Here is a 27,276-nt window from a genome sequence, read left to right as displayed (position 1 = left end):
AATCATCATCATCATGGTCGTCATTGTCGTCATCATCATCTCTCTCTCTCTCTCTCCCCCCCCCCTTATCATCATCATTGTCGTCGTTGTAGTCATCGTCATCGTCATCATCATCATCATCATCATCATCATCATCTCTCTCTCTCTCTCTCTCTCTCTCTCTTCCCCCCCCCCCTTATCATCATCATCGTTAGTCATCGTCATCATCATCATCGTCGTCATCATCATCATCATCCTCTCTCTGTCTCTCTCTCCCCCCCCCCTATAAATTGGTGCAAGTTAGAGTTTGGCATTCTTGTGTTTGGGTCACCATGAAGTTCAAGATCGAAGGTCTTACAGTTTACTTCCCTTACGAGTTCATATACCCAGAACAGCATCAGTACATGCTGGAGCTCAAGCGTGCCCTCGATGCCAAAGGTCACTGCCTCCTGGAGATGCCCACTGGCACTGGTAAGACCATCACCTTGCTCTCCCTCATCACAAGCTACCAGCTCGCTAACCCAACCGGCAAATTGATCTACTGCACTCGCACCGTGCACGAGATGGAGAAGGTGCTTGATGAGCTTCGGACCCTTCAGGCTTACCAAGAAAAGGAACTTGGTAAAGGTGCCAAAATCCTCGCCCTTGGCTTGAGCTCTCGTAAAAATCTGTGCATTCATCCTAAAGTCAGTGCGGAAGGTTCCAGGGAGAGTGTTGATGCTGGGTGCCGAAAACTCACCGCTTCATGGGTGAGAGCAGCGGCAGTTGATAATCCGGATATAGAGTTGTGTCCATTCTTCGAAGCTTATGAAAAGAAGGGTGCTGATGCTCTCCTCCCCTCTGGGGTGTACACGCTGCAAGACCTTAGGAACTATGGTAAAGAGAAGAGTTGGTGTCCTTACTTTCTTGCGAGGCATATGATACAGTTCGCCAATGTGGTTGTTTACAATTATCAATACCTCCTGGATCCCAAGGTTTCGGGTATCATTTCACGAGAGATGCAAAAGGAGTGCATTGTTGTCTTTGACGAAGCACACAATATCGATAATGTTTGCATCGAAGCTTTGAGTGTTAATCTTCGGCAGCAAACTTTGGACGGGGCTAGTCGGAATCTAAGCAAAATTACTCAAACTATACAGAAGTAAGTCTCACAAGCTCCTTCATTACTTTCCTGCAACCTTAGCTAACATAAGTAGTTACATAGTATCTCTTTCTTATAAAAATTTTAGTGCCTATAAAATTTGGACTAGCTACTCTTGATTTCCTTTTCCTCGCTTGCCAAAGCCATGTAGCTTTGCTGAAGGAAGGATCGGAAACCAGTTTTGAAATCATACACGCCACAAAAGGAGCTCGACTTCGATAGTACCTAACCTTGTTTTTTGAAAGCGTTAGGCCTGATGCTGAAGAAGATAAAGTCTGCTGCCTCTCTGCTGAGATGGCTTTGGATGGGGCTACTCAGAATAGTAGTAAAATTTCTCAAATTATAGAAAAGTGGGCCTTGTGCACTCACAAGTTCCTTCACTACTTTGCAACCTTAGCTAACATTAGTGGCTACATAGTCTCTCTTCCTTAGAAAAGTTTTTAGTGGCTATAAAAGTTGGACTACCTCCCCCCGATTTCCTTTCCCTCACATGCCAAAGCCATGTAGCATGACTAGGTGTCATCAAAAAACTCAACAAGCTCAACGGCTGTTGTAGCCCTAGTGACCAAGAACCGAGAGATCATTCACATCACAAGATGAGCTCGACTTCGATAAACCTAACCTTTTTTTCAATAAAACTCACCTTGTTTTTGGAAAGTGAATAAAAATGCAGTGGTTTGGGAGCTTGATCTGTTGGAGTTGAACATCTCCTGATGTCACTTTAGTGAGAGAGGGCCACTGTTTGTGGGTGTGCCCGCCCAGTGTGAGGTTAGGGTAGGCAGAGGGCTTTTGTTATGGGTGTGCCTGCCCCCGTGAGGATAGATCTACGTAGGCTGGCAGGTGTTTTGGACAGGAGACTAGGCCCCAGCAGTCCCTCTTATAGGGTGCTGGGTCGGCCTATCTCCAGGCCATGTCGGCCAGAGGCAGCCCCTTTGTATGCTGGAGGGAGTGGGCCCCTTATATAGGGGAGTAGCAGCCTGGTAGGTAGGGCCTGCTGAGTAGGCCCCCTAGTCATAGAGGGGTGTGCCCTTCATATAGGGCTGTGTGCCCAGCCCTAGGTGCTGCAGTCGGCCCACCTACCAGCAGGGGTTGGCCCTAGTCTAGCAGCCGACTAGGGAGGGGGTGGGGCCTATTTATAGGCCCACCCTCAGCCCTCATTTCATCACACATTGGAGGGCCTGGCAGAGGAGCAGAGCGAGCCCTGTTGTGCATCTCTTGTGGGACAGTTCAGTCCATGTGGAGCCTGGCAGAGGCGCAAAGCCAGCCCACAGCATCACTTGAGGAGCAGGGTAGTGGAGCAGTTCATCCACTCCCTCGTGCTCCCGTTCTTCTGGTTGCTGAGCTGTGTGTTCTGAGCTCTTGAGCAGCCCGTTGTTTCCGAGGTTTTCCCCAGTTGTAGCCGGGTTTTCTCCAGAGATCACTTGCAGTTCTCATTTTCGTGCAGCAGGTTTATGCTTATGTAACATGCAACAATTAATGATCGTGTAATTGCAGCAAGACCTTCTTTAAACCTTATTGTGAGGCGTATGCGTATGCACCACAGAGAGGAAGAGAGAGAGAGTTTTAGGGTTAGAGAAATGTAGACTACACCAGATTGGGTCCCTGTATCCAGTGCTCAGGCAGGGCCTTCTTCCCCAAATAGGGGAGAATTTGCTTTATACGTGAAATACAACCGACACTCTTTAAGAGAGCATGGAATGCAACTCCAAGAATGACCCTCCGACATTGAGAGTTGACCCACGAATGCCTGAGAAAACAACCCAATCTTGACCAAGGCCTGATGCTGCCCACACGGTAAATGTAGGCCACTATGCAAGGCTATCAGAGAGGTTTGTGCTGTCCCCGGGCATGTAGCAGAGTTGCGTGAGTGAGGCGCGAAGGGAGGACAGAATCTGAGAGTATGGAGCTTGAGAAAACTGTGGAAGCTGAGAGATGTGGAGCTAAAGAGAGCTGAGAAAGAGCTAAGAAAGAGCTGAAAATGGGAAAAGGAAAGCTGCTGAAACAGAACCCCAAACCTCTACTCTGAGCCCTGGCTATGGTGCTGCCTAGAGACCCTCCTGGAATCACCAAAGGGACTGCTGAGTATGCTGCTGTCCTGCAGGGAACTTTGGAGGGGCTAGAGGCTGCTCCGGGGCTAGAGAGGGAGGGGAGCTGGTTGAGAAATGAGGCTGCCAGCCCCCCTTTAAATAGGGGGCTGGAGGGGGTTGGTTGGCTGGCCCACCAGCCTAAATAGCCGACCAGCCAATTGGCTGGTTGGCCCTCAAAACCAGCCCTTCAGGCTGCCTAGGGAGGGGCAGAAGGCAGCCTATAAAAGGTGCCTTCCCCCAGCCCTTTTCCCTTGATGTGGAGCTGCCTCAGGGGGCCCTTTGGGCCTCCTATCTTGGCTGCTCCTGTTCCTCTTCTCTTGGTCCAGCTCTTGGGGGCCCTTCTACCCTAGGCTGATACCTAGACCTAGCTAAACCCTAAGATGGAAACACTAACCTACTGAGTTCTCCAGTGGGTACCAGTGACCAAGGACTGATCTAAGGCTTGAGAGACTGACCTACTTTTGCTATTCGTTTGTCTTTTGCAGCCTACAGCCACACAAACACCTCATATTTGATGTACCTCAAATTTGATGTAATTTGCTGCAGCTCTTTTCCTTGTAGTGCGTGTCGTGGGGCTTAAGTGATTTCTTGCAACGAAACTGCTCAAAGAGCTGAGAAATGGTGGCGGGCAGGGTATGCCCTTGCCTCACAGGAATGCTGAGTTGGGATTCTTTGCCCTTGCTCTTGTTGCAAGACGACAGCCCACTTAAGGTTACAGGTGTGAGTAGCTCGCTCGGATACCACTGCTAGGTTGGGATCACTCAGACTTTCTGAAAATCACAAGAAGTTTGGAACGGATAAATGTCTGAAAATCCAAATGTTAGGAGGACAAAATTAGGTTATTTTCAGGCTTTTATAATGAGCTGAAGTGAAGCCTCAATTCGATATGGCTAACATGCTGACACCAGGCATTTGTGGCTCTGAAACCTCTAATATGATATGCATACCAAATAGAGGTTTTATGAAAGTCTACCCCGCTGTTAAGTCAAAGGTACTTGATTCATTTGAAATCATGAGAAAATGCACTCTAAATGCAGTGCTATTCTTCTACAAAGCGAATGCAACGATGTTCTAATCAAGGTATGCATGACAGGTAGTCACTATCCTTCAATGATCCCATGAACACATGGATTATTAGAGTCACTAGATACTTGCCGTTGCTTGGAAATGACTGCTTTGTATAGTTCATAATTTAATTATTGAACAGTTTCATTTGAAACATCTCTTGCTGACCCAAGTAACTCATACTTGGGAGGATCACATCCTTTGTGGCATCCTTCAGAATTAAAGCCTAAGATAGCAATAGAAGAAAGCTTATGAGAAGAATGCAAACTGATTAAATAGCCTAAGTTTCGAAGGAGGCATAAGAAGGATTTGAAAATTACAAAAAAAGAAATAGCCTCAATTTTTGAAGGAGGGGGGTAAGAAATACAAATATTACTCACAAACATGATGAGCAGTTTAATTGCCAACTATGACAGAGGAACAAAACAATCAATGGTTAGAAGATAATGGAGCTAGATTGCCATCACAAACAGGCCCTCAACGCAAGCATGCCTTGTTGCTTGTGGGCTTCAGGATGGCATTGTGCGTAAAGAGAGGCTATAGGAAATATTGACAAAGCTAAAGGTTTTTGAAGAACAAGTAGAAGCTACTTATAGGCTATATGAAGGTGAAATTTGGAAGACTTCTGCATATTGGTTATGATTGGGTCAATGAGTACTGTCATTGCAGTCGAACAAGGTGAGTGGATGTAATCACACAGTGGCATGAAGATCCAAATCGTTGGTCATATTCTTCTCCTATTGCTATAGGTAGATGACATAGTGTTTTTCCCAAGGATGAGAGTGACCCACGGGGATACTTGCATTGTATTGGGGGATTTTTGTAAATTTTTGAGCATAGAATGGAGCATTGCCAAAAAATATCCGTGCGGTTAGTGGAACACACAAAAAACATGCTCACTTCACTTTTGAGGGGAGGGAGCTGGAACTCACTCATTGTACTTGTAATCAAAATGCTTATATGGAGAAAAGAGTGGTAGCAGTGTGAAGGCACTTAACCCACATGTGGAATTTGGAGATGACATAATATCTATATACTACCATGATGACGAATAGTCCTATATGGTTGCTAGCCTTGAGCTCCCAAGGTCAGCAAGTATTCCTGGAAAGGGCCAGAGACGGCTTTAAAAGTGATAAGAGTGAATACTCACATTTAATGACCTGTTTGGTGTCAAGGTTGGACGAATTAGTGGTTGTCTTAAATTTTGACATCATTATGAACAGAATGGGTTAATAAGATTGTGGCATGCCACATGACATTGCCACATCAGAAACCATAATTTGTACTACATAAGCCTAGTCCTGTGTGTTTCTTTCACACATTTGTACATGCAGTCCCTCTCTGAAATGTGAGGAATTTGATGAAATCTGGGCTGATTTTTCCTTTCTCTTAATATGGTATCAAAGCAATTGTGGGGAGATGTGGAATTGTAGCTGAGAAACAATCTCAGATTTGCAATTCATATTTGATCTAGGAGTGGAGGATCCAACAGGAGTATACATGGATTCTTGGACGCCCAAGCTCTGCTCTTACAAAAGTTGTTCAATACTTTGCACTTTTCTCTTTGTTTTTGCAAATTCCTCATCATTTTTTTGCACAATTGCAAAGCTGATGTGAAATGTAGATGTTCAAGACAAATACCCTATATAGGTAAAATTAGCTTTCTCGAGCATTACATACGATCTTCGTACAGTCTAGTCAGAACCCTAATTGTAGGCGTAAATTCACATATGTGAGTTTGAACTCGTAGAAATTTGCTTAGAAAATCGAAACTAATTTCACGTGTTGAATCAGTCTTGAAATTGCAGATATTCTTCTGATTTGTATAAAGTTGGATAAAAATAAGACATTTCATGTAGATTTTGGTGCCTCAAGTAATGTGCCAGGCAGGAAAAGTTGAAACAGCAGTGCATCAGCTCAATTTCAGCACAATGCCTATTATGGGACTGCGCCTCAAACTGAGTCAGACAAGATCCACTACATATAGACCTGCTGGGTGCTGATGACGTCAGTGGGGATGTCATAGCAGCTAGTCCCTACTATGCATGATGGAGTTTATGGTTTCAACCTTATGAGTGACTATCATGAGATTGAAACTGCACTATTTTGTGTATTTAGAGGATGAGTTTGGGCATGTTCCTGGATTCAGCACGAAACGCCGTTTCTTGCAGCCAAAACGGAAATGGAGATGCCAGCCGTTTTGGAACAGCATTTCTGGCTGCCTGTTTTGTTTAAAAATGTTGAATATTAAAAAATAAAATAAAATTTGGACTTTTCTAAAACACCCTCCAGCCTCTCCATTCTCCTCTACCCTCTTCACTCTCCTACTCTAGCCTCTCCACTCCCCTACCGTCTCCATTCTCTTACTCTAGCCTCCATTAGTTTGAACCTAAGAGAGGGCTTCAGAAGGGGATGAGTTTGGGCATGTTCCTGGATTCATCTAGATATATACCATAGTTGCACAAATGCCGTTTCTTGCGGCCGAAAACAGAAATGCCAGCCGTTACCGAAACGGTGTCTCTGGTTGCCTGCTTATTTTTAATTTTTTATTTTTAAATACTTTTTTTGGGACTTTTATAAAACACTCTCCAGCCTCTCCATTCTTCTCCACCCTTTGCACTCTCCTACTCTAGCCTCTCCACTCACCTATTGTCTCCATTCTCTAACTCTAGCCTCTATTAGTTTGGACCTGAGAGAGGGCTTCAGAAGGGGCTGTATAGCTCTGAGATACAGGTGCCCATGCAGGGAAGCATACCTTGCACCGATGGTAGTATCAATTGGATTGTTGTACCAGTTGACTATCTAGCACCTATGGCCTAGGAGCAACAATACTAGGTTTCCAGTGATCGTTCTCAGGCGGTTCATGCCAAGAGGGGGCTTCTTTGGTAGTACTTGTGATAGTCTTCAGCGATGGAGCATCACACAATGGATTCCTCCAGTTGTTCCAGCGGCACACCCAGCTCCCTGTTGCCCGTGTTCCATCTAGGCGCTGAGAGGGGGTGTTGGAGTTCAACATCTCCTGATGTTACTGTAGAGAGAGAGGGCCTTGCTTGTGGGTGTGCCCGCCCAGTAAGAGGCAGGCTAGGTTGAGTGAGGGCCTTTGTTGTGGGTGTGCCCGCCCCCTAAGAGGGTAGAGTAGGAGGGGGGATGGATGCATACCTGGGCCATGTTCTGGTAGTGGAGTCAGGCATGTGCCTGGGTTGATCAGCCTACTTGGAGGCTTCGCCAAGATCTGTGCCAGTTAGTATGGCACAGATCCCTTGCAGCTCGGCGCCCTGGTGGGCCTACTTATGTGCTGCATAGGCAGCTCCCTTGCTGCACACTATGGATGCCAGGAGGGGCCACCTTTAGGGCTGTTTTGCTAGGCACCAACATCGTTTTATAGCCTGAGGTAGGCTTGTTGGTCGGCCCATGGTAGGGTTGTAGGGGTCGGCCCTTGTAGGGGGATAGTCGGGCCAAGAGGCAGGGGCTACAACCCTTTTATAGGGCTGTGCAGCAGCCCCTTCATGGAGCAGGCCAAGTCGGCCCACCTAAGGGCAGGAGTCGGCCACCTAGGGCTAGGGGGCGGCCTATTGCTATTGTCGACTAGGGAGGGGGGGGGGGTCAGGCTATATATAGGCCCCCTTCCCTCATTGTTTGGCATCTCATTGTGGAGCACGGTTGCCTATCTATTCAGCAAGGTTTTCCCCACTGGACGGGGGTTTTGTCTTGAGATCACTTGCAGTTCTCTCATCTCTTTCTTTGCTTTCCAGTTTTGTGTGCGCGTGAGGTTCTCTCTCTCTCTCTCTCTCTCTCACTCTCAGGAGGGGCATTGCTTTGGTCCACTCATACACGGCTGATACATTTTCACGATCAGGTCTATGTTGGGCTCTACTTGATTGAGATGCGTCAACAGAGAGACACATTGATGCAACAGACCAGAGAGCAGCATGGACTGATGCCACAGGTCATCGTTGACAGATCACATACTTTTGTTACAGACTTCTATCCATCTGAGTCAGCTGTTGGTGTGGCTGAGGGAGAGGAGCTTGATGAGATGAGAGCATCATAATTAGCAGTAGGAGTGTCCAATGATGCTGCCAGACGAGGGACACGCTCCACGTGCGACATGGAGAGAGCCTGGAGCACGCACGATCGAGATCTCAGCCCTTCTCAGAGGCGACCGCCGAAGACGAGGCATCACCCTTGATGTAGCCCACCGGATCGAGAGATCGAGGAGACCACGCCCTTCCCCACGTCGCAAGACAACTCGACATACACAGTACGAGAGCTTCTCACATCTCATCAGAGAGCCACTAGGGTACCTGGATATGTGGAACTTGAGCATGTACTAGAAATGCTAGCCGTGAGCACCTGACACTCTTATGTTATTTTGCTAAGTATTTTGTCCACTAGTTTAGCACTTTAGCTTTCAGTTTTCAGTAAGGGTCTTAGTGAACCCTTTACTTCAGTCCTCAGTGGCTTGTATAAGCTACCTTTTAGTTTTGCACTTTGTCTTATAGGCCCGCGAGGCCTCTTGCAGACGTTAATACATCTACATCTCTCTCTCTCTCTCTCTCTCTCTCTCTCTCCCCCCCCCCATTTCTGTCAAGATCCGTTGCACTTCCGACAGGAGATTGTTGAGATTGGCACTAGAGTCGTCTATATGCCTAGCTGAGAGGGAATGAGCATGGCTTGGTACGCATGCAAATCCAAATGGTTTCGCAGCTAGGACATCCGGGTGGACAGTCTTCCCCCTTTCAGTACAGCTTAGATGCTCTTGACCACCTGATTCCACGGGATGAGATCAACTGTGTCATACGGTTGGACCTACTTCAGATCCACACGTCGCGGACTTTGGGGAGGGCAGGAGTTCCCCACCAAGATCCGATTCTACCGTGATCATTCCTTAGAGTATCGATGGATGGAGTGGGTATCAGACACCTCGGTACTTGAAGGATAGACGAGTCTCACGCATTGAGGATCGCCATCGGACAGATGTGGGTCTTGTCCCATCGATTGAGGATTGAGGTAGGGAGAGCCACAGGTACACCCAGAGAGCAATGGATCTGTAGGCAATGCACCTTGGAGGAGGTGAGCACTTCCTATGTACTTGCCCTGTCTACGATGAGATATGAGGACGATACTATTGCTTATTTTAGGAGGGACATGGTTTGGGCCTCTCTCATGGCTGATTCACTTCCAGCATGAGGTTTGCATTAGTCTCTATTTGATGGAGATGCAACGACATAGATAGGCCTTGATGAGCCGCATTAGAGAGCAGGAGGAGACAGTGGCATGTGGGACCGAGCTAGATTGAGCCCAAGGAAATGCTACAGATTTTGAACACTTTCGAGTCTACCCTTGGACAGAGCGGAGTTGAGGAGGAGGAGATAGATGACATAAGGGCTGAGTGGGGCAGGATGAGACGACGTTGTGGAGAGACGTAGCCAGAGATGCAAAGACGGACTAGGGCACGCACGATGGAGGGTCAGCCCATCACAGCCATATTCGGAGGGGATCACCCGATCAAAGGGACCAATATCGACATGGGCCGTCGAATATAGAGATCACGGAGACCACGTCCCCCAACGCCTAGAGAGACGACCCAACAGATACAGAGATGATATATTTTTGCAGCTCATAGGAGAGCCACCGTAGAACCGGGCTTTGTATTTTGACCTTGAGTTTGCGTACTAGTTTTTGTTGTATTTGTTTTAGCTCAGTACTCAACGAAGGTCTTAGCAAGCCCTTTGCTTCAGCCGACAGTGGCATAGTAGCATGCCGAAACGAAAGTGGCAGAAACGCCAAAAACGAAGTTTCGAGCCGATCCAAAACGGCGAAATGAGAAACGACAATACGGTATAGTTATGTGAAAATAAATTTATGAGGAGAAGGGGGAGGGAGAGTATGAGGAGTAGTAGGAGGAGGACTCAAGGAGGAGGATGGACAGGAGGAGGAGGTGGAGGACGAAGTGTATGCAGAGGAGGGGGGGAGACTATGGGGACTTGGGAGGATGAGGGAGAGTATGGGGAGAAAGAGGAGGGAGAGCAAGAGAATGAGGAGAGGAGCACGAGGATGGAGAGGCTAGGGTAGGAGAGTGGAGAGGCTAGAGTAGGAGAGCGTAAGAGAGTGGAGAGGCTAGAGTAAGAGAATGGAGAGGGTAGGGGAGTGGAGAGGCTAGAGTAGGAGAGGGTAGAGGAGAATGGAGAGGTTGGAGGGTGTTTTACAAAAGCCCTAGAAAAAGTATATTAAAAAAAAAAATGTAAAATATTTCAAAAAAAAAGGCAGCTAGAAATGCTGTTTCGCCATTTTCAGAAACGGTTGGCGTTTTTGGCCGCAAGAAACGGCGTTTCGTGCAACTATGGACACTGGCTTGTATGGGTTACTTTTGTGATTGTGCGTGAGGCCTCCGAAAGACGTTAATACCTCTTCCTTTATTTCTTTCTCTCTCACACACACACACACACATTTTTTGTGGAATCTTTGACTCATTATATTACAAAAAAAGCTATCCCAGAAAGGGAGAGCTATAAATTGTAGGGGATTATGAAGGAGGGGTTGGGAGTCATGAGAAATCCATTTCCCTCTATACTTATATTGTTATTTTGGAGGTGCTGACCCTCCTTGCTATTCTTGCCTATTTCAAGGTGGAAACTCTCTCAATAGTTGGAATTTTCTCATGTGGAAGTATACCAAGAGCTATTTGAAGGTTTCAATAACAAGTAAGTGTTTCCTCACTTGTAGGAATCATTTCCTTAATAGAAGGAAAAAAAACTACCCTTAGTTGAAGGATTTATATATATATATATATATATATGAACCACACACACACACACACACACACACGGGCGCACTCGTTTGCAACTTTCTTACTTGTTTTGCCCAAAAGGTTTTTATTTTTTTGAAACCTTACTACAGGCTGTACTTGGGTTTACCAATGACAAGAAGGATTAGCTTGCTTGCTTAGTATTTTCTTGTCTTGAAATTGTGTTATTATGAAGATCTTTCTCTCTTTCCATCCCCAACCCTCTCTTGGTCTTTTCACTCACTATAATTCTGAATATGGAAGATTGCACATAATGTAGAGATGTATAGTAGTTTAAATTTAAATAATGGAAGGGAAAAAGATGGTGTGCTGGAAATAAAGAACAATTAGTGTCTTTTGTTTGAGAAAGCTGATGTGAAAAATGTCATGTTGCTGTTTGTGCGGCTTATTGAAGCAAATTATGTCTTGCATGGATGATTGCGAAGGTTCAAGGCCACAGACGCCAATCGATTGCGTCAAGAATATAATAGGCTTGTGGAGGGATTGGCACAACAAGGGAATTTACCTGGTATGTACATTGTTCTATTTGCATGCCTGCTTTAATAGAGAGAGAGAGAGAAAGAAAGAAAGAAAGAAAGAAAGAAAGATATACTAACGTCGGCAGAATTTCTCATGGGACTATGAGACAAATTACACATTCCAAAAAGGGAAATACTTACATCTCTGAGTGCTAGAGAGAGTTGAAGAGTGCGTAAGGCATCTCAGCTCGAATTATGTAGCAAACTACTAAAGTCTAATACTATTGTAAAGTGGCCGTCATTACATCATTTTAAGACTGAGAATCTTTGGGTCTAGGATTGAAGTCTTTCATTAGTGCTATACCATCTCAAGAAACAGAGCTTCTTTTACTTTTGTCGATTTTGAGTCGGCGTGAGCTCCTCTGAATCCCATATTCTAGTACCTCTCAGCTTGTTGGTTTGTCTGAGGACTTTGTTCCTTGGTGTCTTGTCTTGAAAGATTACTCTTGCTTGTTCCCCCTTTTGGTGGGCAAAATCTATCTCTTCTGGATCCCTTTCAATCCGGGGAATTGTTTTCTTGAGATATTCAGTCTTTATTTTCATACTTCCACATTCTAGAGTGTAGTCTCGGTTAGACCCCTATGCGTATAATCCGGTTATTTCGAGCTTTGGTTTCTTGCTCTTTCACCTCCTCATAGACATCACACTTGTTCATCTTGGTATTCATAGTTGCTGTAAATTCCTCTTTAATAGACTTGAGCTGAGTCGTAACCAATTCTTGTACCTTGGTCACAAGCTCTGGTGCGGGGGCTGCTGTATTGCATTGCCGTAGAACTTCTTGAATTACAAGAATTGTTCCCTTCCACTCCGCACATTTGTTTTACTAAGTAGGAAGCTAAAGCAAGACTAGATCCAGCACTTCATCTTCTTCACAAAAAAACTTGATGGTTCATCAGGCCAATGTATTGGCTGTAATCATCAATAAAGAGCTACAGGAACAAGAAATGACTCTGCCCCAGTCACCAAAACCTATTGAGGAGTTGAACATTCTCTTCTCACCAACATGGGAGCCATCACCAACTTCTCCTACTATCGCAATGGCGCCCTTGTTTTTCATTTCTGCAACTATCTTCTCCAGAGGCAATGCGAAGTCTTGCATCGCTGAGTTCTTGCTGTAGAAAATAGATCTGCTCACGTGGATCAAATTTACCCTGGAATCTATGGTAGGTCAAGGCATAGGGGATGGTGTTGAAGTTATGGAAGCGTAGAAGGGCTTCTTGTTGGCTGGGGTTGTAGCAAATAGTTTGGTTTTAGGGAACTTGATTTGGTGGCCTGTGTAGGGAGCCCCTTTCCTAAGACTAACCCCCAAGCTGGGCCAAAGGGTTCAGCCCAGCCCGGGGTTACTTGGGGTTTACTCTCCTGCGGCTTGCTTGACGACAACGACTTGAACGGGCTAAATGCGGGGGCTAAGCAGGCTGAACGAAGAGGTGGATGAGCGGCTAACGGATAGAGGCTGAGCGAGGCGAACGGAGGGGCAAAGTGTAGTTTGGCGAGGCTGAGCGGAGGCTAACTGGATGGGCTAACTGGAGGTTGAGCGGCTGAGCAGATGCTAGCGTGGTGGAGAGGAGAGGCTGAGAGAGAGAGAGAGAGAGAGAGAGAGAGAGAGAGAGAGAGAGAGAGAGAGAGAGATTAACGTCTTTGGGAGACCTCGCGGGTGAGAGAGAGAGAGAGAGAGAGAGAGAGAGAGAGAGAGTCTATTAACATCCACTGGAGACCAAAAGGTCTATGGGACAGCAAGGAACCCTCTAGTACATTTGCTTTAGGGAGGGCACATGGCAGCTTCCAAGGAGTGCAAAAAGCAACCCACATTATTTAGAGTACCTACATGATAGTATGGAAGAGTAAACAGCCATACATCAGTTTAAGATTGAGAGTCTTTTGGTTTTGATTTGAACTCTCTGATTAGTGCTACGCCTTCACGGTAAACTGTCCATTTTCCATCCTTTCTGGCAGCCCTGACTTTAGCTAATTCAGTTGCCTTAATCTTAAGTTGAGCTTGTGTAAGCTCCTCTGCTATCCATACTTTGGTGCCCTTCAACTTGTAAGATTGTCGAAGAAGCTTGATTTGCATATCTTTTGACTTCAGTGTAAGGATTGCATGACCTTTATAGTGCAAAATAGAAGCTGGCCTAGAGTCGTCATCATCTTGCTCATCATCATCCACCCATTCAATGTTGGGCAAGCTTGCTTTGATCTTTGTCAATATCTCACTATATGTATCCTCCTCTTTGTATCAATCTTCTGGGAGTCCCCCTATTCTAATCTTCAGCGCATTATCACATCTAGCTTCGTGTTCTTTAATCTCTGCTTGAATATCAGACTTACATGCTTTGGTGTCCACTTCCACAATCATTTCCTTCTTAGCAGTTTGTACTTCAATGTGAACAAGATCTTTGACTGTAGAGACTAGCTGCAGGGTAAGGGGGGAATCCTTACAAGATTTTACAGCCTCATCAATTACTGCCTGCTTACGAGGCCCTTCCAGAATGTGAAGTCGAGCCTTTACTTCTGCCAGTTCCAATCGTAGCTCTGTCATTGCCTGCTGCAGATAACTGCAACTATAGAGTACTGAGTTTTGATGGATGTTGAAGGAGTTGAGGGAGTTGAGGGGGACACACTTGGGAGTCAACCTATAGGGAGGAGATGAGGGAGACAGGTGGAGTACGGGGATCAGGAGGAGCAGCAGTCTTATATAGATCATGTCACATGCACCCCTCCACTTGGGTGCAAGGTGACACGCTGGCTACATCGACAAGTGCATTATAGTTCCCAGATAGGAGATTTTGTCATATGCTGTGACCCCTTTGTGAGCCCTTGTCCAGGGACAGTCAGGCACAAGCTACGTAGGTCAGTCTCTCAGCCTTAGGTCAAGTCAGTAGTCAGTTCTTGTTCACTAGTACCCACTGGAGAACAGTAGGCTAAGTGTTTCCATCTTATAGTTTAGGTTTACCCTCTAGCCATTTCCAACCACCTTGAGTGCTCTTGGAACTGTTGGGAGCTGTTTGACAGCCTATTCTACTGCTGGTTTGCTCATTTCTCAAGGTTTTCTTCACGTGTGTGAACACACGAAGCTACTCCAAGCATTTCCGTCGCGGGAAGTCTGCATTTTTGCGCAGGAAATCTGCATTTTGGAGCACCTACTACAAAAATTGGTGCATTTATTGCTGCTGCAGCTGCTATACGGCCTGTACCGCCTCACACATGTGACTATGGATTTCGTACAGCCTGTACGGTTAGGAGATGGCATTAATTGCAGTACGGACAGCGCTGGGCAGGCCTGTTTGCTGCTGTCTTGACCTGTATGGACTGTTTTGGGTGGTGTATGGTGCATTTAAAGCCATTGTGCAGCGCGTTTACTGCAGTATGGACCTGTTTCGGTGCACTTAATGCTATACGGTCTGTCTCGGGGTTCGTGCCAACCAATGTGAAGCTTTTTTCAGCATTTTGGACCTGTCTAGTGCTGCGTGCCGGTTGTTGAAGACATTTGGAGGTTGTTGAATCAATCCGGAGGCCTCTTCTTGAGGCCATTCCTTCTCTTTTGGCTTATCATGCCTCGGGCTATGAGTACCCCTCCATTGGATCATTCTTCTCTCATTTCCAAGTGCTCTCCTCCTCCTAGGAGCACTTTCTGTTGCTGTAATTCTCATTTCCAGCCCTCTCTTGGCATTTCTCATTGCCATTTGCTCTCATTTTCACCTCTCCTTCAAGGGTGAATTCTTCTACTCACATTCAGAGCCTTTTCCTGCTGTATTTACGGGCTACATCATTGGGTAAGCCTTTGTTGCATTCGTTCTTTCCAATTTCTACTTCATTCGCATTTGGAAAGGCCCTGTGTTGCCTTGGAAGGTCTCGTGTTGCCTTTTAGGAAATTTTTGCAGCAGGTACACCTTGGGACAAGAGAATCTTTTGCAGTGATAAGCTTTGAAGCTTGAGCAGAATTTTGCCACTTGATTTTGCGAGGTTGCTTTCCTCTCATTTGCATTGTTAGATTGGTGCTTTTGCCTTGCATTTTTGGCACAATGGCTAGCAATAAAAATGATTTGTTTGGGATGCTTGGGGCTGATGACAAGCTTGATGGCACAAACTACCCCATGTGATCATACATGATGGGGCATGTATTGGTTGCCAAGAATTTGTGGCACATTGTTTCTGGCTCTGAGACCAGGCCTACACGTAATGCAGCTTCTAGTGCTCCACCTCCTGCCTCTGGTACTACTTCAAGTGATGGGTCTAATGCTACTTCTAGAGCAGCTACATTTTCTAGTACAGATACTTTGCCTCCTACACAGGAGCAAATTCAGTGGGATGGTTGTGATGCCATAGCCCATGCCTTGATTGATCTTTCAGTGAAAAGGGTCATTATCCCTCATATTCCGTTTGCATTGCGTGGGATTAGCTTGCATCCTTATATCAGGTGTGGAATGAGGCGAGGGTTGCCTATCTCCGCAAGCAATTGAAGGACTTGAAGCTTGAAGAGGGTGGTAATATGGATGCTTATCTTACTAATGTGAAGGATTTGAAAGAGCAATTGGCTAATATTGATGAGGTGATGTTCTAATACCCTTGATGGGTTGCCTGACTCTTATCAAGGCTTTGCTACTGCCAACCATTATTCTTTAGACCAGCTGGTTGCTCTTCTACTTCAGGAGGAACAAAGTTGTGCAAATGGCAATGCTTCTATGGCCAGTGATTAAGCCTTTGCTGCCCAACATAAAAACAAAGGCAAAGGCAAGGTTTCAGATGGTAAACCCCCTCATTCACATGCTGGTCACTCTCATGGTGCCTCTTCTTCAAGGGATAACAAGAAGAAGAAGAGATGTAACTATTGCAAGAAACCTCGGCATGATATCTCTGAATGCAAGAAGAGAATTGCATCTGAAAAGAAGAAGAAAGAGTTTGGTCTTGCGGTTTTTGACTGTCCTCCTCCAGCATATCGACATGAGTTAGCTAATTTTGCACAAGACCAGCATTGGGCTTTCCTGGTCAGTATAATCCTGATGTTTATGATGCCTGCATGACAATTTCTAATGTATCTGATGCCTGGTTCTTTGATAGTGGTGCTAGCAAGCACATTACTTCCTGCAGGAAGTTATTCAGCTCACTTGAGCATACATCTAAGGGGAGCAATGTAACATGTGCCAATAATGCATCATATACAGTGAAAGGTGTTGGGCAACTTGCTCTTAAGAGAATGTCCTTTATGTTCCAGGCATTTGCAAGAACCTCATTCTATTTCAGCCATAGCTACATGTGGCTATCAGGTTCTTTTTTATGGTATTCGGTGCGCAGTGTATGATACTACACATGCCTTTACCAATGTCTTGACTGGCACATTGACTAGAGGTCTGTATAGACTTGATGCTTATGACAGATGTTTGGATGATGCTGCACTTGCAGATGCGCATGCCTTTGCTGTTGATTCCTCTACCATAGTAGATACCCATTTGTGGCATGAGAGGTTTGGACACCTCAACTTTGGGGCTTTGGTGAAGCTATATAAGGATGGTATGGCTGTTGATCTTCCCAAAATGCATATGCCTCCAAAGCATGGTTCATGTGAACCGTGCTTGCTTCATAAGATGCGCCATTCTGCATTTCCCAAGGATGGGAGAGTTGGTATCTCACGCAAGCTTTATTTGGTTCATAGTGATGTTTGTGGACCCATGCGGGTTGCAGCTCTTGATGACTTCACCACGTTTACTTGGATTTTTGCTTTGAAATCCAAATTTGAAGTTTCTACATGCTTCCGGCATTTTATTGGCTTGGGGGTGAATATATGTCAAAGGAATTTGCTGTTTTTTTTGCCTTACGTGGCATTCATCATCAGTGCACGGCCTCACACTCCGCAATAGAATCCCGTGTCTGAGCGGAAGAATAGATCAGTGATGGAGATGGCTAGGTGTAGGTTGAAAGGCAAGCACTTGCCTAACAAGTTGCGATTGGATGCCATTATGTGTGCTAATTACATTTTGAACAGATGTCCTACAAAGGCATTGAAGACCATCACACCTTATGAGGCTTGGACAGTTCATAAGCCTCAGATTTCTCAGAAGAGGACTTTTGGATGCTTCGCATATGCCCATGTGCCTTCTCAGACACGCACCAAGTTGGACGATAAAGCTGTCAAATGCATTTTTATTGGGTATAGCTCAGAGAGCAAGGGCTACAAGCTCTACCAGCCCCGCATGGGCAAGTGTTTTGTGAGTAGGGATGTTGTATTTGATGAATCCTCCACTATGCCTTTCCTGGACTGTCAAAAAAGCCCGTTGTTGATGCCCCATATCTCTTTGACAGCTTAATGCTTTTGTTTCCGTCAGATGCTCATGATGATGTCACATTTGAGGTTTCTCCTCCTTCATCTGTTGGTCATTTGCAGCCATATATGCAGCATGATATTCAGCCTCATTTACAGCCTGCGGTGCCTCAGCTTGATTAGGACATTATGCACAGGGCTCTTGACCAGGAAAGAGGTGAAAATCCAAGAGCCCAGGAAGGTCCCCCGTTGGCTCCTTAACACATTAAAAGACAGCAAATAGGATAGTCCTCTGCCAGCCCATACTAGAGCAGCTGTCTGGAAAGAGCATGCTAATTTGGTTGCTTGACACTTGCGCATTGGTTGCTACATCATGCAATAAAGAACCATTATGCCATAAGGATGCCTTTCAGAATGATTGTTGGTTGAAGGCTATGCAAGCTGAATTGGATTCTATTTATCAGAATAACACTTGGGAGTTGTGTGACTTGCCTCCTGGCGAGAATGCCATTCGAACTAAGTTGGTTTATGAGATTAAACGGAAAGCTGATGGTTCAGTGGACCGTTACAAAGCCCGTCTTGTTGCTAATGAGCAGGGCATTGACTTTGAGGATACTTTTGCCCTTGCTTCCCAGATCACTACTATCCATATTGTTATTGCCTTTGCTGCCCACTTTCATTGGGAGGTACATTAGCTTGATATCAAGACACCTTTCGTGCATGGGCCTTTGCAAGAAGACGTATATGTTTCCCAACCTCCAAGCTTTGAGGTTGAAGGTTCTGAAAGCAAGGTATGCCGCTTAAAGAAAGCCCTCTATGAATTGAAGCAGGCACCTCAGGCTTGGTATTCCAGGATTTATGCCCATTTACTCACACTTGGCTTTCAGAACAGCCCTACAAAGGCTACCCTTTACATCCGCAAGAGTGGGACAGATTTGCTGATTTTAGTGCTCTATGTGGATGACATGCTTGTGATTGGGACACATGCTGAGCAAATTGAAGCTTTTAAGCTTTGACTTGCAGAAGACATTTGCTATGTCTGATCTTGGTCTTTTTCATTACTATCTGGGCATTTAGTCTGCTAGCAGTGAGGGGGCATTTTGATGTCACAATCGAAGTATATTGGACAGCTTTTGTAGTGTTTCAGTTTGAGGATTGCAAGCCAATATCCACACCATTAGAGCCTGGTTTTCACTTCTCTTTTGAGGATGGCAGCATTGCATGTGATGTCACTCTCTATCAGTACTGAGCAGGCAATTGGTTGTTTGATTTATTTATGCCGTACGAGACCTGATCTTCAGTATGCTGTCTCACATTTAAGCAGATATATGCACAGCCCCTCTACGCACCATTGGCATGCCGTGAAGCGTATCTTGAGGTATCTCAAAGGCACTCAGCATTTGGGCCTTCTTTATGAGGCTGATTCTATGCACGGATTCACTGATCGTGATTGGGTTGGTTGTTCGGACACCTGTGTGTCACATAGTGGCCACTGTTTCATGCTTGGTATTTCATGCATTTCTTGGTTCAGCAAGAAGCAAAGTACAGTTGCTACTTCAGGGAGAGTAGGCTTGAGGCACCTTTGCAGGACTCATAGTGCAGTAAGGCACGCAGGGGGGGCTCTTTTTGTTGAGACAGCTTATGCTGGTACTCTTCTTGATGAAGAAGAACGTGACTCTTTTGAAGAAGCCAAGGATAATGTGCATTGGATGCATGCCATGCACAATGAATTGCAGTCCATTGAGAAAAATCAAACTTGGGATGTTGTGGATTTGCCACTAGGGGAACATGCCATTGGTACCAAATGTGTTTTCAAAGTGAAAAGGAAGCCAGATGGGTCCATTCATAGGTACAAGGCACGGCTGGTTGCCAAAGGCTATCCTCAAAAGAAAAAGGGCATAAATTATGAGGAGACTTTTGCTCCTACTTCTCGGATGACCACCATAAGGTGAGTTATTGCCATGGTTGTAAATTTTGTATGGAATGTCCATCAGTTGGACATAAAAACAGCTTTCATTAATGGAGACTTGCAGGAAGAGGTTTATGTCAAACAACCTCCTGGATTTGAACTTTCAGGCAACGCACTTCAAGTTTGCAAGCTGAATAAAGCTTTATATGGGCTGAAACAAGCCCCATGTGCATAGTATGCCAAGATTGATGCCTTCCTGGCAAGTAAGGGGTTACACAATAGTCCCACGGCAAGCACCCTCTACGTCAAGAAGGATGGAGGGGATATTTTGGTCATCATTCTTTATGTAGATGACATGCTGCTCACAGGGTCAAATGAGGAAATAATTGCAGATTTCAAGGCTGAATTTTCGACATGACAGATTTGGGCATGTCAAATTTCTATTTGGGGGTCCAGTTCATACAAGACAAGTGTGGCATTGTTATGTCTCAATCCCAGTATGTGCAAAAGCTCTTGGATAGGTTCAACATGCAAGATTGTAAGCCTATAGCCACTCCATGGAGCTGGGGCTGAAGCTTACTATGTATGATGCTGGTGAATCAATGGATGTCACACTTTACAGCCAGGATGTTGGATGCCTCATTTATTTGTGCAATACACGGCGCGATATTTAGTATGCAGTATCTCAGGTGAGCAGGTATATGCACAGCTCAAAAACAACACATTGGCAGGCTGTAAAACACATCTTTCATTATTTGCAAGGCACAAAGTCCTATGGCTTGATGTTTCCCAGGGGGATTGACTTGCAGATGCAGGCTTATAGTAACTCAGATTGGGTTGGAGATTATGACACTAGGTAGTCCACTAGTGGTAATTGTTTCTTTTTGGGCAAAGCTTGCATTTCTTGGCTGAGCAAGAAACAATCTACTGTGGCTACTTCCTCATGTGAAGCTGAGTACAGGGCAGCTTTCACAGCGACAGTTGAATGTGTTTGGTTGCGTCGTTTGTTTGCTGATCTTCATTTTTTATTGGAGGGCCCTTCTCCAATTCTCACTGATAGTCAGAGTGCTATAGCAGTGGCAAAGAATCCTGTGTTTTATGCTCGCACGAAGCACATCGAGGTTCATTATCATTATGTCAGAGAGAAGTTGCATGCAGGAGAGATCAGTATGATCTATGTGTCAACACATGACAATGTTGCAGACATCTTCACCAAAGCACTTTCACGTGAGAAGTTTGAGGCATTTCGCAGTGCCTTGAACTTAACTCCTTTTGGTGATTGATCACTTCCTTGTACATCACATTGGCACTGCAAGGGGGTGTTAGAATTATTGGCATATTCTAGGCAGTGGCCAATGTAATTAATAAGTGAGTTAGGGACACTTTTCCCTCACTAGGAGGTTTTTTCCCCTAATCACAGTTAGTGGGTTAGTATAGTTTTGTCACTTCGACAAAACTATCCTCACACTTGTACTGATCTTATCTTCTTCTATTGCACACTACGTTTTGCTCTTGCTCTCACTCTTGCTTCCTGCTCCCTTTGAATCTCACATTTCAACACAATGTATGACTAATAAGTGGGTTAGGGGCACTTTCCCTCATTAGAGGTTTTTCCCCCTAACTATAATTAGTGGGTTGGTTAGGTTTTGTCACATAGACAAAACCCCCAATCTTGTATTGTTTTCTTATCTTATTCCAATACAACTGTGTGTGCTCTCCTTTCTTGCATAATCTTGCTTACCTTGCTCACCTTGCTCTCATTGCATTCCTTCAATATTTATTCACTTAATGAGGAGGATTAACAGATATTGATCTTTAGGCCAGTGCTTCATGGGCATGTATTTGGATGGTGCATTATTGAAATGCCAGCTTGCTTCTTGGAACTTGAACATGCTTGGCTGGTCATGCTGTTACACGCATTTGCTAATGTAGAATGGCATGGAATGTGCTAGTTTAATGGCCTCGCTAAGGTGGTATGATTTTAGTTGGTTTCAAGTTTTTTCTGCTTTAATTGCCCTGATACTCACATCTTACGCTTCTATTTGCAGGCTCCAACGTCTGGCTTGCCAACCCTGCTTTGCCTGATGACATATTAAAAGAAGCTGTACCTGGAAATATCAGGCGGGCTGAGCATTTTGTTTCTTTTCTGAAAAGACTATTGCAATATCTCAAGAACAGGCTCCAAACAGATAAAGTTGAGAGTGAGGGGCCTGTCTCTTTTGTTATGTCATTGAACTCGCAGGCAGGAATTGATCAAAAGACACTGAAGTTTTGTTATGATAGACTGCATTCTCTTCTGCTCACGCTTGAGATCACAGACACTGATGAGTTTTTGCATATACAAACTGTCTGCAACTTTGCTACACTGATCGGCACCTATACCCGTGGTTTTTCTATCATTATTGAGCCATTTGATGAGCGGATGCCACATATTCCTGATCCTGTCCTGCAGGTCTCTCTCTCTCTCTCTCGGCCCCCCTCCCCCCATCCCATCCCTTTGAGCATGTTGTCACTCAATGCCAACTTGCTTTCTTTAAAGAGAGAACTTAAGTGTATCAGTATGCGAGAGCTGAAAGTCTGTGAAACCATAGAATGTTTCTCTGCTGTTGATTTACATAGCAGAGATCTCTTTTGTGTGTTTGTGTTTGGATGGATGCGTTTAATGTGTGTGCACGTGCGTGAAAATATGTTCATTTACATATGCAAAAAACGAAAGAAAGAGGAACGCCTCAGTGTTCACAAGGACTTGAAGGGCCTACCAAAGATATATGTGGGCCAATATTATACAAGGAGTTTTGATTGTAGTACTGGAAGGATGGTCTCCCCCCTTCGCCCCCAAAAAACCTGCATGCCCCCTCCCTGTCTCTTCAAAGGAGAAAGTCTTTTAAGTATGACCAAAATATAGAAACTTCTATTAAGTATGACCATGATAACTCCTGTGAGAACCTCATACAAAATCATGTAGACAAGATACGAGGCTGTTGCAACCAATCCGGAAAGTGCAAATACCATGAAGGCCCTGTGGCAGTGTATGTGGAAATAAAATAGTGGTTCCACTCCCTCTTAGAGGACGCTCTCCTCACCACAGCAGCCTGTGAGGAATTTTAAATCCTGCCCCAAATGGTGACGACGGGTGTGAATGATATCCTGCAAGGTAATACTTTGAATCCCATCGATAGCCTTCGTATATATGAAACACCACATTTGCCAGGAGTGAAACTAGCAATTATCTCCCAGGCTGAATCTAAGATGGAGAATCAGGCCTAGACACAGTAACTGCCACTGCATCTAGTGTGATAATCTGAGGGACGTCCTCCCTGGTGAAGAAAGCCATACGCCCTTGTAAAAGTCCAGAGGTCCTGGTTGTGTTAGCCTAGGCGACGGATCCCTAGGTGCTGTAGCAAGTACCTGTGCTCATTTGCCAATCAGGTGTGCAATGCCCTGCCAGATCCTATGGGTTTCTCTGCAACCCCAATTGCAATGTTGAACTGACTCCATGCTGTGAAGCACCTTTGGCCGCAATCAAAGATTTTGTCTCCAGGTGTTGCCTGGGAATTCCACAATGGTGGAAGAAACAGGAATATAGAAATAATAGATATGAGTAGATCTAAGTGTAGGTAAGTGGCAAAGAATAACTAGATGTAACATTTGTACATGCACACAAGAAGAGGAGCAAAAGAACGAAAAGATCAATAATATTTACAAAATTTTTGGAGTGTCAACTAAAGGAATACAAAATATGTCTAGTTTGGATTGCAGACAAGAACAAAGTAAGTATCTCTAGATGACAAATGAAAGCATGATGAAGAGCAGCAGAGGTGCAATGGTCAAAAGTTTAAGTGCTCATCATCATCATAGAGAGGCTATTGTAAGCTCTTCCCTCCTTTTGAGGGGTCCACCGTCCGCAAGAGGAAGTTAGGACTCGGCAATGTGAATGAGGGCCTGTGTAAGCTTCTGTTGTGCATTATACTTTAAATTCCAATATTTTTCATGAGTGAAGAGTTCCCCATATATGCATGTTTACGACAAGAAGGGCACATGATGTTGGCTGATCTGAATATAGAAGGATCTCATTAATGTGGACGGGGGTTTTCAAGAACATTGCAAAGTGGAAATAAAGCGGAGCACTGATTTAAATTAAATCAAACCTAGTAAGGGAAGTGTGTTTCTGATTCCACTTTTCCTACTTCAAATAAGACATAGCTCCTTTGCTTGCAGGGAATATCTTTGAATTATCCAGACATAATACACAGACAATTGTGTAAAAATGTGGAGCTGACCCGGGTGATCCTGACCAAGTAAGACCATTGAACTTGAGTTTGTCAATGCCCCATTTGGAGATGTGCAGACTGGGTCCTCTTTGGAACAACATTTTCCCCTAGCTGAGAGGAGATCCATGTCCAGTGCGTGTAGAGGCAGAAAATAGTATTTTGATGTTATTGTGCATATTTAGGAAGGAGAATTGGGTCATTTGACAGTCTGGACTCTCTAACCATGTGAATGCTTTTGCGGAACAGTTACAGAGGCAGGCTTTGCTGATTATCATTTGAGCTTGCCGTTTGAGCATTTGGTAAAGAGAGTAACTATATAGAAATGTATAGAGTAACTATATAGAAATGTATATAGAAATGTTCCTTAAATTGGACTGAGATGGCTATGGAGAACTGGGAGAGCACTGAAAACATTTTATAGCCAGGTCAACATACCTAAGAATATGTTGCCTCTTCCCTTAAGTTTGGACCCATAAGCAGCTTGCTTTTTTGTTTTTTGTTTCCTTTGAAAAAATACAAATTCAGCAATCTGCAAGGGACTGAAAAAACAAGTGCTGGCTGTCCTGCGGCCTGCTTCTCAGGTTCTCAGCTCATTGCTAGAGTACCCCAGAAGGGGACAAACACAACAGGGGGGGGGGGTGGGGTATACAATCAATGGATACCTCGATTGCGACAACATAGAAGATGCAAGCCTTGCAGAGGGGATCATGCCTTTCATTGGTCTTTTTGGAATCTTCCGTACCCTGCTTCTAGATAGCTTGCAGAGTATATATGATATCATGCTAGATACTGACGAGGGTGGTTGCACATCGAGTCTGCTGCCCCCCCCCATCACAAGACTGAGCCACCTGGATATCCCAGGCTGTGATGCTGGAAATTGTCTGTCAACCGTTGTCCTGGTGCTACTGAGTTGGAGGGGGGGCCTGAAGGATATCTCAACAAGTGAACCGATGAGGAAGGCTGGTGAGCTCATCGATGGATCCTTGGTGACAATCTTGAGAGAGCTCGACCAAATCCTTTGGCCTGAGGGTAATTCGACAAGCAGTAGCAGTACTTTGGCCTTGATCATGCACCTCCCCATCTCCATGAATGATTTGTTCTTCCGCTCACCTACTCCATTATGTTGAGGAGTATAGTGGAGTGTGCATTTATGTTCGATGCCTTTCTCAGCCAAGAAGTTTGCTAACTCCTTGGACATGTACTCCCCTGCTCTCATCGAATGTAGAGTCTGTATTCTGCATCTAGACTGATTCTCCACCAGGGCTTCAACACAATGTTCACTCCTGATTTTTGTAAACACCCAAGGAAAACGTGTGACATCATCTATGAAAAGTGACAAAACAGAAGTGACTCTCAAGAGATTGTGTGCACATAGAACTGCAAACATCACTGTGAACGAGCTGCAATTTCTTTGCAGCTTGGACTGCACTATTCGTAGGGAATGAGAACCTATACATTTTACCTAGAATACAGTCCTCACATGTGTGCTTAGGAGGGGCTTCTAAATGAGGCAAGGCATCCACCATCTGAAATTTCTGCAATAGCATAAGACTTCCAAAGTTCACGTGCCCAAACCTGGCACTTTTCATCCTGCATGACAAAGTTAGATGTAGAAGCTGTATATGCAGTTTGTGCTCTCAGTTACCACCATTGGGCTTGCATGCATGATTACTACGAGTGCAGTAAATTACCAGTCACCGAGCTTGCATGCTCAGAGTGCATGGTAATGAGGGATTAGAGGTGATTAGGCTTCATGATTTACTTTTGTGGGAATTACTGCCCGGTGGTGGTGGCTCTCATCAGCCACGTCTGTCGTGGCTACAATTCCATCGGGATGGCAGTTAAAATTACCAGCAACCGCTCACCCACCACTGGGCTTAAGCATGTATGATCACTACGAGTGCAGTAAAAATTACCAATCACCAGGCTCACATGCTCAGTAGAGTACTAGAGTGCATGGTAATGAATGATTACAGCCACGTCTGTTGTGGCTACGATTCCACCGGGCTAGCAGTTTACTAGCCACCACTCACCCACCACCGGGCTTAAGCACGCAACAAGAACATTATTTGCAGGTTTTGCAAGAGAAAAGGACACATTGAAGCCCATTGCTTCAAGAAGAAAGCACATGAATAAGAGAAGCATCATGCCAATCTTTTGGTTGAAGACGAAGCTGAACCTGAAGAGCCCCTAGAGGAGATACATGCAGCTACAGCAGAGGTTCATGGCCTCTCTCTTGATGACGAGGATCCATTTGACCAGGGTTGGGCTTTCTAGGCCCCTATGCTATGTGTGTTTATGTTGAGTCAAATAAAGGTTTTGAGTCTCGAGTTGTCCCTCTAAATTGAATGTATTTGGAGTCAATAAGAGGTACTTTGCCTTGGGTTGTCTCCCAAAAAATGATTGTATTGTCTTTTACTTTGGTTGATGGTATTGACCACCCAGTTCAAAGTAAGGAGGGATGACGAGTGATGGTTTGCCCTTGCCGGGTGCAAGCTGACTGAGAAGCCACTATCACACGGGAGGTGTTGGATAGTTGGATTTGCTCTTTGCAGTATTGCGGTGGAGGGGGGATCGGTCTACTCTCTGCGTGTTGGGTCTCATGTTGAATTTATAGCTAGGTTCTAGAAGAGTGAGGATGATAGAAGGAAGAAGTATTTAGCAGCCCTAAGTCCGAATGTGAGGCATGAGATTAAAATGTTCAACCCAACCACACGGAAAGGCCTCACTAAATTGGCCGAGATTGCTAGAGGAAATTAAATCCTCGTAAACCCTTCAACAAAGGAAAGGAGAAAGCTATTATACAAATTGTTAATAGCCAAACACGTTCTGGATGGATACCATATCCTTCCATGATTGACGATGAGAAGAAAAAGCTAATGAAGGAGGGTAAATGTTTCGGATGTAAGAAGCATAAGCCAGGGCATCCATGGCCTAAATGTCCTACTCTATTAACCAAAATTGCCAAAAAAAGGAAAAGGCAAAGCATCCAAGCAGGAGGGTGAGGCTTCTACAATGAAAATAGAACCAAGAGTAAATGCTATCCATTCAGCCAACACTGGTGTATGGATGTGTGAACTGAATAGAGAGTAGGCATACTCATTGTAGAGTATGGACAGACAATAAAGGAGCTGCTTTTGCACTCCTTGGGAGTTGCCCTGCGCCCTCCCTAAGCTGATGTACTAGACGGCTTTCATGTTGTCCCATAGACCTCTTGGTCTCTCGTGGACGTTAATAGGCTTTCT

The 27,276-nt window shown here is 45.0% G+C and overlaps 1 protein-coding gene across 2 annotated transcripts in view; it reads left to right on the top strand.

Moving 5' to 3' along the window:
• The first annotated feature begins 311 nt into the window (after positions 1–311).
• UVH6 (RAD3-like DNA-binding helicase protein) overlaps positions 312–27,276 on the top strand; it is a 113,418-nt gene continuing 86,453 nt past the window's right edge. The window contains exons 1-4 of one of the 2 annotated variants that reach the window (XM_087379930.1): positions 312–1,120; positions 11,506–11,588; positions 21,809–22,212; positions 23,979–24,058. In XM_087379930.1, coding sequence (XP_087236056.1) covers positions 312–1,120; positions 11,506–11,588; positions 21,809–22,212; positions 23,979–24,058 — 1,376 coding nt within the window. The remainder of the gene's footprint in view (positions 1,121–11,505; positions 11,589–21,808; positions 22,213–23,978; positions 24,059–27,276) is intronic. The other variant, XM_087379927.1, reaches the window with a different exon arrangement.

Source organism: Dipteris shenzhenensis, chromosome 1 (genome assembly GCF_047967505.1).
Source record: "Dipteris shenzhenensis isolate YYH24624 ecotype China chromosome 1, Dip_SZ_1.0, whole genome shotgun sequence".
Classification (NCBI taxonomy): domain Eukaryota; kingdom Viridiplantae; phylum Streptophyta; class Polypodiopsida; order Gleicheniales; family Dipteridaceae; genus Dipteris; species Dipteris shenzhenensis.
This window is presented reverse-complemented; position numbering and strand designations above follow the sequence as displayed.